At 36.5% G+C, this 16033-nt stretch overlaps 1 protein-coding gene across 20 annotated transcripts in view; it reads right to left on the bottom strand.

Annotated features, from left to right (window-relative positions):
• Positions 1–16033, bottom strand: part of SCAPER (S-phase cyclin A associated protein in the ER) — a 553621-nt gene that overhangs the window by 374736 nt on the left and 162852 nt on the right. For all 20 annotated transcript variants that reach the window (XM_017960807.3, XM_021940762.2, XM_017960810.3 and 17 more), the window contains 2 exons: positions 7725–7880; positions 2306–2448 (listed from right to left, as the gene is read on the bottom strand). In XM_017960807.3, the coding sequence (XP_017816296.1) occupies positions 2306–2448; positions 7725–7880 (299 nt within the window). The remainder of the gene's footprint in view (positions 1–2305; positions 2449–7724; positions 7881–16033) is intronic.

Here is a 16033-nt window from a genome sequence, read left to right as displayed (position 1 = left end):
GCCAGGTGTGGGATATAGTCTCCTGGTGTGCCTGTTTGCTAAGATCTTTGGTAGAGCGCATTATTGGGGTGGGAGTTACCCGATTTTCCAGGTGTTGTGTGTCTCAGTTCCCCTGGCTAGGAAAAGGGATTCCCTTCCCCCTTGCGCTTCCCAGGTGAGGCGATGCTCTCACCTGCGTCAGCTCTCGCTGGTTCGGCTGCAGCAGCTGACCAGCCCTGATTGTCAGGCACTCCCTAGTGAGATAAACCCAGTACCTCAGTTGAAAATGCAGAAATCACCTGTCTTCTCTGTCGCTTGCGCTGGGAGTTGGAGACTGGAGCTATTCCTATTCGGCCATCTTTCTCCGCCCCCCATGCCCATTCTATTCAGTCTTAAAAAGGAAGAAAATCCTGACACATGCTACAACATGGATGAAACTTGAAGACATTAGGATAAGTCACTAAAGGACAAATGCTGTACGATTCCACTTATATAAGATCCCTAAAGCAGTCAAATTCATAGAAACATAAAGTAGCATGACGATTGTCAGAGGCAAATGGGAGTGTGGGGGTGCGGAATGGAAAGAATGGGGAGTTATTACTTATTAGATACAGCATTTCAGTCTCGGAAACTGAAAAAAATTTCTGGGTACAGATGGTGGTAATAGTTTCACAAAAATGTCAATGTACTTAATGCCACTGAACTGTAAACTTAAAAATGATTAAAATTATAAATTCCATGTTATTTATATTTTTTGCCACAATAAAAAAGTACACAAAAATCCTTTATAGAAAAAAAATTATATACCTGATATAAAGATGTTTTGAAAGACCTAAATCAGTAGAAAAACATTTAGTAGCATGCTCATAAATTAAAATATTCACCATAAAAATATCAATCTTAACACCTGAATTTAGAGACTCAGTGCAATTCCAATCAAAATTTTATAGTTTCTTTTTAAATATAGAACTGAGCAAGCTGATTCTAAAACTAACACAGATGTGAAATAGGGTCAAGACAGTCCTAATAAAAAATAAGATGAAGGATAGTTCAGACACCAACAATTATTATAAAGCTTTGATAATTAAGGCAGATGACAAGAAAAGTGATCACTGGACCAGAACATAAGAGTCCACAAGCAGACCCACACATATATAAAAACTTGGCTTATGTTAGAAAGCCTTGCAGATCAGTAGGAAAAAAATGCATTTTTCAATAAAGCATGTTAGAATAATTAGGTATCCACATGGAGAAAATGAAGTAAGACTCCTACCTCAAAATACACAATAAAATCAATTGCAGATAGATAAAGACCATTAAAGATAAAACTATAAAATTTTGAAGAATGTGTTATGACTTAGGATAGAAAACGGTTTCATAAATAAGACCGAAAGGCATAAATTAGTTTGTTCAGTTCTACTACACTGCAGTCAAGAGTTAAATTAATCAAAAGACATCACAAAAAAGAAAAAAGGTAAGACACAACCTATAGGTATATTTGCAATATATGTAACTGACAAAGACTTAGTATCTAGTAAAGATAATCCCTAAACATCAATAAGATAAAAAAAAAGACCCTAATACAGAAATGAACAAAAATTTGAATAAGCACTTTGCATTAAAAAACCTCGAATAGCTCATAAACATGTGAGAAGTTGCTCAGCCTAATTATTAATCAGGGACAAGTAGAAAAGTAAATTAAAACCACAAAGAGCTATCTTTTCACACCTACCAACTTCGCTATAATTTGGAAGTCACAAAATATCATGTCAGTAAGGTTCACACCAATAAAAGGGACTTAGGCTTGGCCAATTACATGTTTTTTCCTGTGTCTTTAAATCTTACACAAGTGATTAAAACTAAGGGATAGTTGAAGGTCATACATTATAATCAGAGTGGCAACATGATTACTGGCAACCAGACTATTTTCATCAAAAAAAAAAAAAAAAAAAAAAAAATCCACTGCTGTGGCTCTTGTGATCTAGCCTTTGATGTCTGACAGAACATTTCCAAACCTGGTCCTCTAACCATCTATTACTTATGCCCTCAGCATCTTCCCCAAAAGTCCCTTTTGCTGAAGCTATCCACAATCAAATTACATATTTTTTGATCTGAGTGTGGTAGTACACACCTGTAGTCCAAGCTGCTCAGGAGGGTGAGATGGGAGGATCACTTGAGTCAGAGAGTTCAAGATCAACCTGCTCAACATCGCAAAACCTCATCTCAAAAAAAACCAAAAAACCCTACATGACAGTAAATGGCTTTAAGACCTCAACTTGAATACTCACTCAGTGCAAAATGTTTATCAAGATAGCAAATGAGGTACCTAGCTCTTTCCCGGGCTGCATCCTCACGGGCTTTTTCCTTTTCTTGCCTCTGTTGTTCAATTCGGGCTTCTTGTTCTTTCCTCTTCATTAACAATTCTTCTACACGGGCCTGCCGTTCTGCCTCTAGAGCTCTCTTGCGTTCCTAATGTTAGAAATATTTTTTTCCAATATTAGAGTTATGTGTAAAATAAAAATGATTCCAAGTAATATACCTTTCACCAAACTTACATGTTCAAGCCAAGTAGAAAGATGGGCTTGCCACTAGGTACTCTGCTTCTTAAAGTTTAAACAAATATCAAATAGCAATGATATCTGGTTTCTGAAAGTCATTTACCAGTGTTACACATAATTAAGAAAATAATTGCTTTTTGATGCAAACACTATGTTATATTTGTTTTGTGGGAACTTGTGATGGTTAATACTGAGTGTGAACTTGATTGGATTGAAGGATACAAAGTATTGATTCTGGGTGTGTCTGTGAGAGTGTTGCCAAACGAGATGAACACTTGAGTCAGTGAGCTAGGAAAGGCAGATCCACCCTTAATCTGGGTGGGCACAATCTAATCAGCTGCCAACAAGGCTAGAATATAAAGCAGGCAGAAAAACATGAAAACAGAGACTGGCCTAGCCTACCAGCCTACATCTTTTTCCTGTTCTGGATGCTTCCTGCCCTCAAACATCAGACTCCAAGTTCTTCAGTTTCGGAACTTGGACTGGCTCTCCTTACTCCTCAGTTTGCAGACACTGTCGTGGGACCTTGTGATTGTATGAGTTAATACTTAATAAACTCATATATATATATGTATACACACACACATATATATATCCTATTAGTTCTATACCTCTAAAGAACTCTAATACAGAACTTAATATATGTTTTCTGATTAATCACTTCTAAAGCCTTGTGTTAATATATAGCTATAGAAATACCTGAATGTGATGAAAAAACCATAGTTAATAGATTTTATTTCTGAACTAAGCTTTCATGACGGAATTAAGACAGCTTGTGAGAAGGAGAAAGAGGTAACATAACAGAGCATAGAGTGTATAAGAGTGGATATTGGGTCAGATTCCCTGGTTTTGTTTCCTTACCCCATTATTCACTAGCACAGTGACTCTGGGCTACTTAGTTACAATCTCCATGCCTTAGTTTTCTAGAAGATAAATAATAATATGCATTTCTTAGGATATTATAAAGTACAGATGAGCTAATATATGAAAAGCACTTACCATAGAGCCTGGCATATATAAAATTCTCAATAATTATCATCATTATCATCATCAAGCCAGAAGATAAATCATCAAAACTGGGTAACTTCATGAAATATCTGTCACTAACATGTTCCTCATGTTATTGATATGTTTCTCTGAATCCATACCCATTCTCCAGACAGCACACACAACCTCTCGCTGGCCTCTCCTTTATAATTAATGGAATACATTGATCTAGGCTCTAGTACCTACTACTTACATAATTTTGGGCAAGGTACTTCACCTTAAAGAGCCTCAGTTGATTGTGAGATGTAAATTATTGATTACAGGTAAGTTCTCAGCATAGAGTTTAGCCATAGTAAGGGCTCAGTAAAGGACAGCAGAAAAAAAAAATAACGCAATTTCTGTTCAGGGAACACAGAAGAGAGATCGGAACATTTCTAATAGTTAACTGAGCTCACAATAGTAACTTCATCTCCACAACAAGCTCTATCTGCCCCAGAGAAAGAAACTCTTTTAAAAATAGCCAAAAGGATCTCTATTTCCTTCTTTTTTTTTTGAGGGGGTGGGTGGTATAGGAAGAGGGTAAACTGGAAATTGGAAGGAAATGCCCTGATTTCAGGAGGACATAACAGGCACACGGCAGACTGTTGGAGTCATGCAATTAGATTTTAAAATATATCCTTTACTGTCTGAGCATACTATTCATGAAATAGTTGTAGCTATTTCTCATTACTAATCAAGAATATGTGGAAACTTGTTTGGCCAAAAACTCTTAAGACTAAAAACCAAATCTGGCACAGAAAATTTTCTCCATTAAAAAAAAAGTGAACAAAAAAAATTCCTCTTATAGTCCAACTTTTCTGAAGTTTAAAAATTCCATATTATATCTGAAAACACATGCTTCACAACAAAATACGAAGAGCTTAGGCATTAAATACAAAGAATTAAAGCAGAATTTTTCATTTCATATTTTATTAATATAAGACCAAAGGCCTGAGGGAGGCAATTTTTTAAATCCTAAATTGATCTTATAAAATATATATTATGTAAAAATAATTACTTCAGGTATGTGCAATGTAGCCAAGTGTAGACTTGTAAACATAATGTCAACTTGCTGATCATTTTAATGGATATCAGACCAACTCCAACATTGTATGAAAAGAGATAACTGGATGTAAAAAGTTACCTAACCTATTAATTTTCATTTTTAATAACTTGAAAAGAGAATTGGTAGCCATACAGCTAATGAGTAAAATTACTAAAATTCAGTTACCATTTCCCAATCTGAAATTTCAATTCCATAAAGACAGGAAACTTTGTACCCCACAAAACACCTTGCACAAGGTAGGGATTCCTAAATATCTGTTTAATAAATGAAGCATGACTTTATAAAATCACATACATTATGAATCTATATACCCACAAGGAAAGAACTAAAACCTACAGCAAAGGAATTAGAAATATAACTAATTCTTAAGCCTACAGAAGAACCTCTCAGACCCCTACATATCTTAGCCAGGGAGGTGTTTAAGGCAGCCTAAGAAAGGATTCCGTAGCTCCTCTTTATGCCTATAATTAGTAATATACATAACAATAACAGCAACCTGAGAACATATGATGGCAGCACTTGATATTTTACTTACAAGAAATGAGAATCACATTGCCTTTAATAGTCCATGGGAATGTTTCAAGAGTAAAAATAAAATGTATGGAGGGTCTCTGAAATTCTGTATTAGGTTAGGATCTTACTATTATTGTATTTACAGAATACATGGCACTAGTGCCTGTACAGCATGTAATGACTACACATCTTTAAAATTTTAATGTTATATATGTTATCTACCGGTGGATTTTTCTATCTATCTCAGTATATCTCAAGCATATGTAGACAGGTTTAAAATTTTTCATTGAAATTAAATCCATAGGAAATTTCAGCACTTTTAAAAACAAAAAAAAAAATTCTGAAGAGCCAAAACAATTCTTAAAGTGTTGGTTGGTGGAGGAAATTCCCTACTAGTTTAGTAAACTGCTTTCCTTTAAGTTTTAATGAATGTTACAAATTGTGAAGTGAGAATCAACATTTTTAAATGAAAGATAACTGTTATATTTCAAATCTGCAAAATGCAGAGAAAGGAATCAAAGATGTCTATTTTAAAATATACAATACTACTCATATATTTCCCCCAAAAAAACAGCTAAGAAGTTACCTTTTCCAGAGAACTTTCCCTGATATTCTATTTCCACCAACCGAGCTAATTATTCCCTCCTCTGTAGTACCTTTGTACCTTTTACATACTCTAATTATACTCTTTCAAATTAAACTGTAATTTATTATTTGCTATAAAGGCAAAAATGTCTTATTTATATGTCTGAATTATTAGTTATTAAAGTAACACATAATGTACAAACCATAATTATTTTTATCTGTCTGTATTTCTGTTTCCCTACAGACATTTATAGCATTTATCCTGTAGAGAAGCAGGATAAATAAACAGGATAAATAATGTTAACGATTCAAATTAAACATTCAAATTTTTTTTATTCATTTAAGAATATAAGTTAATAGATAAATAGCTTATAAATGATAAATACGAAAATTTTTACTGCTTCTTGGAAAGGAAAGGCTAGTTTCTCTAACGGGAGCATTCTGTGTTTTTAAACATGAAGCTAGCTTTGCATTGATTAAAATAGTACATTGGACTCAAATCAAATAGAGATGAGGATGAATATGGGAATACCTGTTAATGCCCACAAATAGCAAAAAGTGATCAATGAACTTAAAAATGTATTAATAATTTACTAAAATCACTGATAACAAGAAGCATGACACACAACTCGTAATTTTTAAAAATACCTACAAAGCTTTTCATGACCTCCTCCCTAACTCTACATGTACTCCTTCCTCATATCCCCTTGTGCATGAAATGCCCTCCCATACAACTTATCATTTGTATGTTTCATTTTTGAAAACTTAGTAAACAGCCGGGCGCGGTGGCTAAAGCCTGTAATCCCAGCACTTTGGGAGGCCGAGATGGGCGGATCACGAGGTCAGGAGATCGAGACCATCCTGGCTAACACGGTGAAACCCCGTCTCTATTAAGAAATACAAAAAACTAGCCGGGCGAGGTGGCGGGCGCCTGTAGTCCCAGCTACTCGGGAGGCTGAGGCCGGAGAATGGCGTGAACCCGGGAGGCGGAGCTTGCAGTGAGCTGAGATCCGGCCACTGCACTCCAGCCTGGGCGACAGAGCGAGACTCTGTCTCAAAAAAAAAAAAAAGAAAACTTAGTAAACATGTCATCTCTACCTGGAAACTTTTCTGGACTTTTTCATGTTCCCTCTGCTCTCTATATAAATAAGGTGTTCTTCTTTGTGCTACTGACAATGCCTTTAGCACAGCATTTTTCCTAATCTTATTTATGTACATACACGTCTCCCCACTGAGAACACAGATGTATACTTTTCATATCTTCGAGCCTAACACATGACTTGCAGTAACTCAATGAAATGATCACTGAAGGAACAAATAAACATTAGTCACAATAAATACAGCATGTGTGAATTTGTATTTAAATATTGCAAAATTTGTTCTCTACATAAAAAAATATGTCAGGCCTTTAAAGACTATGGGCAAGGCATTTTACTGAGGGAGATCTAAAATAGATTATAAACAGCAGGATAGTGTATGCTTTAACCTTTTCCCCATCTTGCAAATGTAGGGTTTGCTGCAGAGGTTAAAATCTAATTATGGTATCTGATGATACTAAAAAATAACAGATGCCCATTATCTTAGGCATAAAAATTAACCTAAATTTGCCTCCTCATAGGCAAAAAAATTGTTTGAGCCTATATATACTGATTCAAAAACAACCTTTGTTTTTATTGTTGGGACAGGACTATATTCCTGCCCAGCCTGATTAGAAAAGAATAGATAATAATCTGTCCAGAACAGTTTAATCCTTCACCTAGATGAAGTTGACGATTCTATTGCTATGATTACAGTCTACTGATGAAAGAACTGATGACCGTAACTGAAGGATAACACACTATCTTTTAGAAATCAGACTTTATGTTTCTCGAGTGCTATATTGAACCATGCACCTTTGGGAACAAACACTAGATTACTCCATTTTGGGTCCTCAGCAACTAGCTTTAAGTCTAAAATATGACAGGTGCTCAATCAATGTTTGCTGAATAAAATCCTACCTGCACAGCTTCATCACGTGCTTGCTTTTCTTCCTGTCTTCTCTGACGCTCTTCCTGTAGCTCATTAAGCCTCTGTTCATATTCCTTCAATTTTGATAAAACATCATGACGTTTATTCTGGGCTTCAAGGGTATTTATAAAGGCAATTTCATTTACCTTTAAAAAACAAAGAAGGTAAGGTTCAGATCAAGTTAACTCTAGGGCACATTACAAAAATAAGAAATCTCACAAGTCAGGCTGGGCACAGTGGCTCACGCCTGTAATTCCAGCACTTTGGGAGGCCGAGAAGGGCAGATCACCTGAGGTCAGGAGTTCAAGACCAGCCTAGCCAATATGGTGAAACCCCATCTCTACTAAAAAAAAGAAATTAGCCGGGCATGGTGGCAGGCACCTGTAATCCCAGCTACTCGAGAGGCAGAGGCAGGAGAACTGCTGGAACCCAGGAGCCAGAGATTGCAGTGAGCCAAGATCGCACCACCGCACTCCAGCCTGGGTGACAGAGCAAGACTCTATATCAAAAAAAAAAAGAAGAAGAAATCTAACAACAGTCTTTATATAATAACATGAACCAATGGTAAGGCATGGAACAAAAAAAAATGAGGTACTATGGGTCTTTTCTTTCAATATTTACCTCAAAATGGAAAATAATCCAGTGTGTATAAAAAATCCACAGGCCTTAGAAAGAAGTAATTTAGAGGTCTGCCACTGAAAATAATTTTAAGTGAAGAAACAATTCTAAATTCTTATAGAGACCATCTTACAAAGTTCTACTTAATAACATTGTAATTTGCCACTATACGAATTACACAAACATTGAAATAGGTATGCTCACATTATTCTAATGAGTTTGAGAGGACAAAATGTAAAATAAACAACAAATTACTTTTCTTCAACATATATTGAATGAGTGACAATTAGATACAAGGTACTGAACTATACATTGCATTCTTAACTTCACATATATTGATTCTTAATAGTCAAGTTTTGCCAGAAAGTACAGATATTATGAGTAAAGAAGAGCTAATGATAAAGTTCAAAAATCAGGTAGGATCAACCCTCTCATTCTTGAAAGCCAGAGGATGGGCATGCTACAGTTAAAATGGTAGAGTGAAGTAGGAAAGCGAACACTATAGACAACCGTCTTTGACAGCCACAGGCTACAGGAATCCATGCTGGATGGAATAAAACCTATGTTAAGATATTTTATAAATTTCAGACAAGTTTGAATACAGATCCAACTAAGCTTTCCCAAATTCCATGCCATGATACCACTTTTATAAGCACTTTAATAAGCAGATTAAGCACAGAAACATCCTTCAAACTGTACTGAAAGTACTCAAAATACAAGATAGGCCAGGCGTGGTGGTTACACCTGTAATCCCAGCACTTTGGGAGGCTGAGGAGGGTGGATCGTGAGGTCAGGAGTGCAAGATTAGCCTGGTCAAGATGGTGAAACACATCTCTATTAAATATACAAAAATTAGCCGGACGTGGTGGCAGGCGCCTGTAATCCCAGCTACTCAGGAGGCTGAGGCAGAGAATTGCTTGAACCCGGGAGGTGGGTATTGCAGTGAGCCAAGATTGCGCCGCTGCACTCCAGCCTGGGCGACAGAGCAAGACTCCATCTCAATTAAAAACAAAAAACAAAAAACCCAAGATACACAAGTATGCTCAAAGAAAATTTATTCAGACTATATCAGAGCACACATATTAAACATAATCAATATGAAAGAAAAAGTAATGGGTCCTAATGTGCTAAGCAAAATTTTTACAATAAAATAAAACTTACAAGGGAAAGAGTATGCAAAAGTCAGATTAAACAACACAATCTTGGCAGTGTGCAGTGGCTCATGCCTGTAATCCCAGCACTTTAGGAGGGAAGCGGGGGAGGACTGCTTGAGCCCAGGAGTTCAAGATCAGTCTGAGCAATGTAGAGTGATCATCTCTATTTTACATACATAGAGAGAGCAAGGTGTGGTGGCATGCAACTATAGTCCTGGTTACTTGGGAGGCTGAGGTGGGAGGATTGCTTGAACCCAGGAGTTGGAGACTGCAGTGAGCCATGATCGCGCCACTAAACTCCAATTTGGGCAACAGAGTGAGACCCTGTCTCATTTAAAAGAACAGCAACAATTTGGAAGAAAATAATAACTTGTGGCCGGGTGCGGTGGCTCACACCTGTAATCCCAGTACTTTGGGAGGCCAAGACGGGCAGATTGCCTGAGCACAGGAGTTCGAGACCAGCCTGGGCAACATGATGAAACCCCGTCTCTACTAAAATACAAAAAAAAAAAAAAATTAGCCGGGCATGGCAGTGTGTGCCTGTAATCCCAGCTACTTCGGAGGCTGAGGCAGGAGAATCGCTTGAACTTGGGAGATGCAGGTTGCAGTGAGCCAAGATTGTGCCACTGCACTCCAGCCTAGGCAATAGAGAGAGACTCCGCCTCAAAAAAAAAAAAAGAAAGAAAGATAAGAAAATAACCTAAGAAACAGCAGAAAATTCATTACACAAACTTGGTAACACTGAAGAATTTGACAAAAACATGAATTTAAAGAAGCAAAGGAAAGACAACAAAACAACATACAGTAGTACCTCCTTATCCACAGGGAATACATTCCAAGACCCCCAGTGGATGCCTCAAATCACAGACAGTACTTATATAGTCAGCCCTCCATATCTGTGGGTTCTGCATCCATGGATTCACCCAACTATAGATAAAAAATGTTTTTTTAATGGGTGACTGTGTTTGTACTGAACATGAACATTACAAATTTGGTTCCAGCCCACCACAATAAACTGAGTATCACAATAAAGGAAGTCACATGAATTATCAAATTTCCCAGTGCATATAAAAGTTATTTTTACACGATACTATGGCCTATTAATTGTGCAACAGCATTATGTCTAAATAAACAATGCATACACCTTAATTCTAAAACACTTTTTCTAAAAAATGCTAATGAACATCTGAGCCATCAGCAAGTTATAATCTTTTTTTCTGGTGGAGAGTCTTGCCTTAATGTTGATGGCTGCTGACTGATCAGGGTGGTGGTTGCTGAAGGCTGAAGTGGCAATTTCTTAAAGTAAAGGCAATTTCTTAAAATAAGACAACAACAAAGTTTGCCACATTAATGGACTCTTCCTTTCCTCAAAGATTTCTCTGTACTATGTGATGCTGTTTGATAGTGTTTTACCCATAGTAGAGTTTCTTTCAAAATTGGAGTCAATGCCCTCAAAATCCTGCTATTGCTTTATCAATTAATTTTATGGACTATTCTAAATAATTTGTTATTTCAACAATGTTCACAGTGTGTTCACCAGGAGTAGATTCCATCTCAAGAAATCACATTATTTGCTCATTCTTAAGAAGTAACTTGGATATGAGGGCGATCTGGCTGCGACATCTGTCACCCCCTTGATCGCCAGGGTTGATTCAGTTGATCTGGCTGGCTAAGCGGGTGTCCCCTTACTCCCTCACCGCTCCATGTGTGTCCCTCCCAAAGCTGCATGCTCGGTCAAAGAGGATGACCATCCCTGATAGAGGAGGACCGGTTTTTGGTCAAGGAATATGAGTAGCTGTGTTCCCCTGCTAGAATCTCCAAACAAGTTCTTCAAGAAGTAACTCCTCATTTATTTAATTTTTGTCATAAGACTGCAGCAATTCAGTCACATCTCCAGGCTCACTTCTAATTCTCATACTCTTGCTGTTTTTACCACATTTGCAGTTACTTCCTTAACTGTACTCCTGAACCACCAAAAATCATTTGTGAGAGTTGGAATCAATGTCTTTCAAATTTCTGTTAATGTTGATATTTTGACTTCCATGAATCACCAATGTTCTTAATGCCATCTAAAATGGTGAGTCCTTTCCAGAAAGTCTTAATTTCCTTTGCCAAGATTCATCAGAGGAATCACTATCTATGGCAGCTATAGCTTTATAAAATGTATTTCTTAAAAACTAAGATTTGAAAGTTGAAATTACTCCTTGATCCATGGACTGCAGAAAGGATGTTACATTAGCAGGCACGAAAACACCATTCATCTCCTTGTACTCTCTCCATCAGGGCTCTTAAGTAACCAGTGCAATGTCAGTAAGCAGTAAAATTGTTAGAAGAGTCGTCTTTTCTGAGTTGGAGGTCTCAACAGTAGACTTAAAATATTCAGTAAACAATGCTATAAACAGATGTGCTGTCATGCTGGCTTTGTTGTTCCATTTATAGAGTACAGACAGAATAGATTTAGCCTAATTCTTAAAGGGCCTAGGATTTTCAAAATGGTTAATGAGCACTGGCTTCAACTTGAAGTTGCCAGCTGCATTAGCTCCTAGTGAGTCAGCCTTGAGTTTGAAGATTTGAAGTCAAGCTCTAAATTCTCTATAGCTGTGAAAGTCCTAGATGGCATCTTCTTCCAAGAGAAGTTTGTTTCATCTGCACTGCAAATCTCTTGTTTGGTGCAGCACTCTTCATCAATTATCTTAGCTAGATCTTCCTTCAGCTTCTATGTCAGCATTTGTTGCCTTACCTTGCTCTTTTATGTTATTGAGATGGCTTCCTTCCTCGAACCTCCAGAATCAACCTCTACTAGCTTCAAACATTTCTTCTGCAGCTTCCATACCTCTCTCAGACTTCACAGAATTGGAGGTAGTCAGGATCTTACTCTGGATTAGACTTTGGCTTAACAGAATATTGCTGCTGGTTTGATCTTCTATCCAGACCACTCGAACTTTCCCCATACTAGCAATAAGCTGTTGTGCTTTCTTATCATTCACATGTTCACTGAAGTAACACATTTAATCTTTCTCAAAACTTTTCCTTTGCATTTACAACTTGACTGACTAGTACAAGACGCCTAGCTTTCAGTTTATCCCAGCTTTATTTTGTTCTTTTTGTTTTTCAAGACTGGGTTTCACTCTGTCACCCAGGCTGGAGTGCAGTGGCTCACTGCAGCCTCACACTCCTGAGCTCAAGTGACTCGTTCACTTCAGCCTACTGAGTGGCTAAGACGATAAGCATGCGCCACCACATCTGGCTAATTTTTTAAATGTTTTGGTAAAGATGGGGTCTTGCTAAGTTGCACAGGCTCTAGCTCAGTTTTTGACAAGTCTTCCTCAATAAGCTTTATCATTTCTAGTTTTTTATTTAAAGTGAAAGATGTAAAACTCTTCACTTGAAGACTTAAGAGGCCACTGTATGGTTATCAATTAATTAACCAATTAGCCTAATTTCAATACTGTTATGTCTCAGGAAATAAGGAGGACTAAGGATAAGAAATGGGGGAATGGCCAGGTCAGTGGAGCAGTCAGAACACACGAAACATTTATCAATTAAGTTTGCTGTCACATACGAGTGTAGCTCATGACACCCCAAAACAATTATAATGGTAACTCCAAAGATCACTTACCACAGATCACCATAATAAATATAATAATTGAAAAATCTAAAATATTATAAGAATCACCAAAGTATAACACAGAGACATGAAGTGAGCACATGTTGTTGGAAAATATGGCAAAAATAAAGACTTGCTTGATGCAGGATTGACACAAACATTCAATTTTTAAAAACTCAGTATCTTTGAAGCCCAATAAAGTGAAGCAGAATAAAACAATGCATGCCTGTACAGACATTTTTTCTTGTCTTCAATCCCTAGATAATACAGTACAATAACTATTACACAGTATTTACGTTGTATTCGGTATAAGTAATCCAGAGGTGATTTAAAGTATACAGGAAGATGCGCATAGGTTATATGCAAATACTATACCATTTTACTATACATGGGACTTGAGCAACCATGAATTTTTGTATCTTTCAAGAGGCCCTGAAACCAACCCTCCACAGATACTGAGGGATGATGACGTACATTGTACAAATTTATTTTACCTTCTTCACAATGTCACAAATAGAAGATTCATTCTTACCACAGATTTCAGTAACCTCAGCATAAGATTTCTTTCCTTTCCTTAGTAAGTTGAGAACTTTCATTCTTTCATTTAAAGGAAGCACTTTACAATTTCTGTCTGGCATATCCAAATTGCTAGCACCACTCTTCTTGTGCTTTGGGACCATTAAATAAAATAAGGGTTACTTGAGCACAAGCACTATGATACCATGACACGCCATCTGATAACCAAGATGGCTACTAACACACTAATGATCAGATAGCATATACAGCATGGATATACTGGACAAAGGAATGATTTATGTCTGGGACATGACTATACAAGATTTCATCATGGTACTCACAACGGTACACAATCTGAAACTTATGAATTGTTTATTTCTAGATTTTCCATTTAGTATTTTTGGACTGTGATTGACTAGGGTAGCTGAAACCACAAAGACCAAAACTGCAATTAAGGGAGGACTACTGCCTTATTTGATAAAGGTGATTAGTGAGTTAAGGAAACAAACAGAGCACAAAAGTAACACTATCACAGAATTACTTAAATTAGAAAACGCATGGAACAGAACAAGGATATTGTAAAAACCAACTCCAAATAATGGGCCAAGCACAGCTGCTCACATCTGTAATCCCAATGCTATGGGAGGCCAAAGCAGGAGGATCACTTGTGGCCAGGAGTTCGAGACCAGCCTGGGCAACATAGCAAGACATCCATCTCTACAATAAATTTAAAAAATAAGTCAAATTTTGTGGCACATGCCTATAGTCCCAGCCACTCAAAAGGCTGACTCAGTAAGATCACTTGAGACCAGGAGTCAAGGCTGTAGTGAACTATGATCATGCCACTGCACTCCAGCCTGGGTGACAGAGTGAGACCCTGTCTCTATTAAAACAAAGAAATTACTTCTAGAGGAAAAACTTTTGATAATCACAGTTATTGTAGATTTTTACAGTGAAGATGAATGGATAATAAGCCTTGAATATAGAGAACACAGCAAAATGACCTAATATAAAGATAAAGATAAATAGGATCTATGTAGTTAAGAAAGGCAACAGAAAATATTCCAACATAAAATACAGGAAATGTTTAAAGATTAAGAGAGCTTACATTACTTCATAAAACATTGACTCAGAACATCACCATCAAGAATATCCTTATTAAATCATAAAACATTAAGAAAGAACAATAATTTTTCAAGCTTCCACGCAGTAAATGTAAGTCACCTACAAGAAAGAAAAATCAGTGTGGATTCAGGCTTCCCTACAGAAATAATTAAGATAATACAATAATGTCTACGAAGTTCTGAAGGAGAGATACTGTGAATCATAAATATGATCTCGAACCAAGATATAATTCAGATAGAAATGCCACAGGCCTAAAATATGCAAGAACTCAAGGGACAGAGCATATATGAGCTTTTCCTAGAAAAAAGTTTTTTTCTTAATAAAATCCAGCAAACCAAAAGACAAAACAACTCAAATGAAGAACTGGTAAACAATGAGTTGATTTATATATACAAGGAAAACTAAACTGAGGAATTTAAAGTTACAGAGGAAAATGTAAATTTGATAAACTTTAACAAGAGAAAAATAATAAACCTATGAATAATTATTGTGGAAAGATTAGGATGATATACGAGTGATAATTTTCTCATCTCTTTTCAGCAAGGTTTCCCTAAAAATGTTCAGAAATTAAAATGAAATTGGATAAATACAACTCCAAACTCTCAATACGTTTCATAATATTATCTCAAAAAATTCATATGAGAATGAATTCTTCTTGTGATAAACAAATACGACAAACTCAAGAATTCCCTCAATTTTACTTCTACTTCATCTCCTTCCCTTAAAATGGAACTAAAATAAAGATTACTACATCTTACTAAGAAGTATCATATATAGAATAATTCTATTTTATGATTATCCATTCATGCAATCTGAATATAACAACAGGAAAATGTCTGAAACAGTGTCTACCTAATGTTAATGGTGGCTATCTCTGAGGATGGGATTGAGTTTCCTTTGCTATATTGCTTAAACTCTTCAAAATAAAAATGAATCACTTTTAAAATAAAAATATGGCCACTATTTTAAATACAACATAATATTAAAGAAATCTAGAGTAATGTATTTATACTTAGGCTTGAAGACCATGAAAAGTCCCTCAAGATTTTTGGACTGACAGGCATTACAATACCCTCCAAAAAGATTAATTTGGAAGGAGGAGGAGCAAAAGGGAAGAATATCAACTGTAAATATTTAGGAGGGAGATAAAAGTAAACCGGTGGAAGCCACAATGGAAAATGCAGGTGCCTACATTTGACCACATATGACCACATATGACTCCAAAGAAGATGTCAGAAAAAATTAGCTTATCTTTCTGGCTTATACACAAAAAGTTGTC

This window comes from Papio anubis, chromosome 7 (assembly GCF_008728515.1).
Source record: "Papio anubis isolate 15944 chromosome 7, Panubis1.0, whole genome shotgun sequence".
NCBI lineage: Eukaryota > Metazoa > Chordata > Mammalia > Primates > Cercopithecidae > Papio > Papio anubis.
This window is presented reverse-complemented; position numbering and strand designations above follow the sequence as displayed.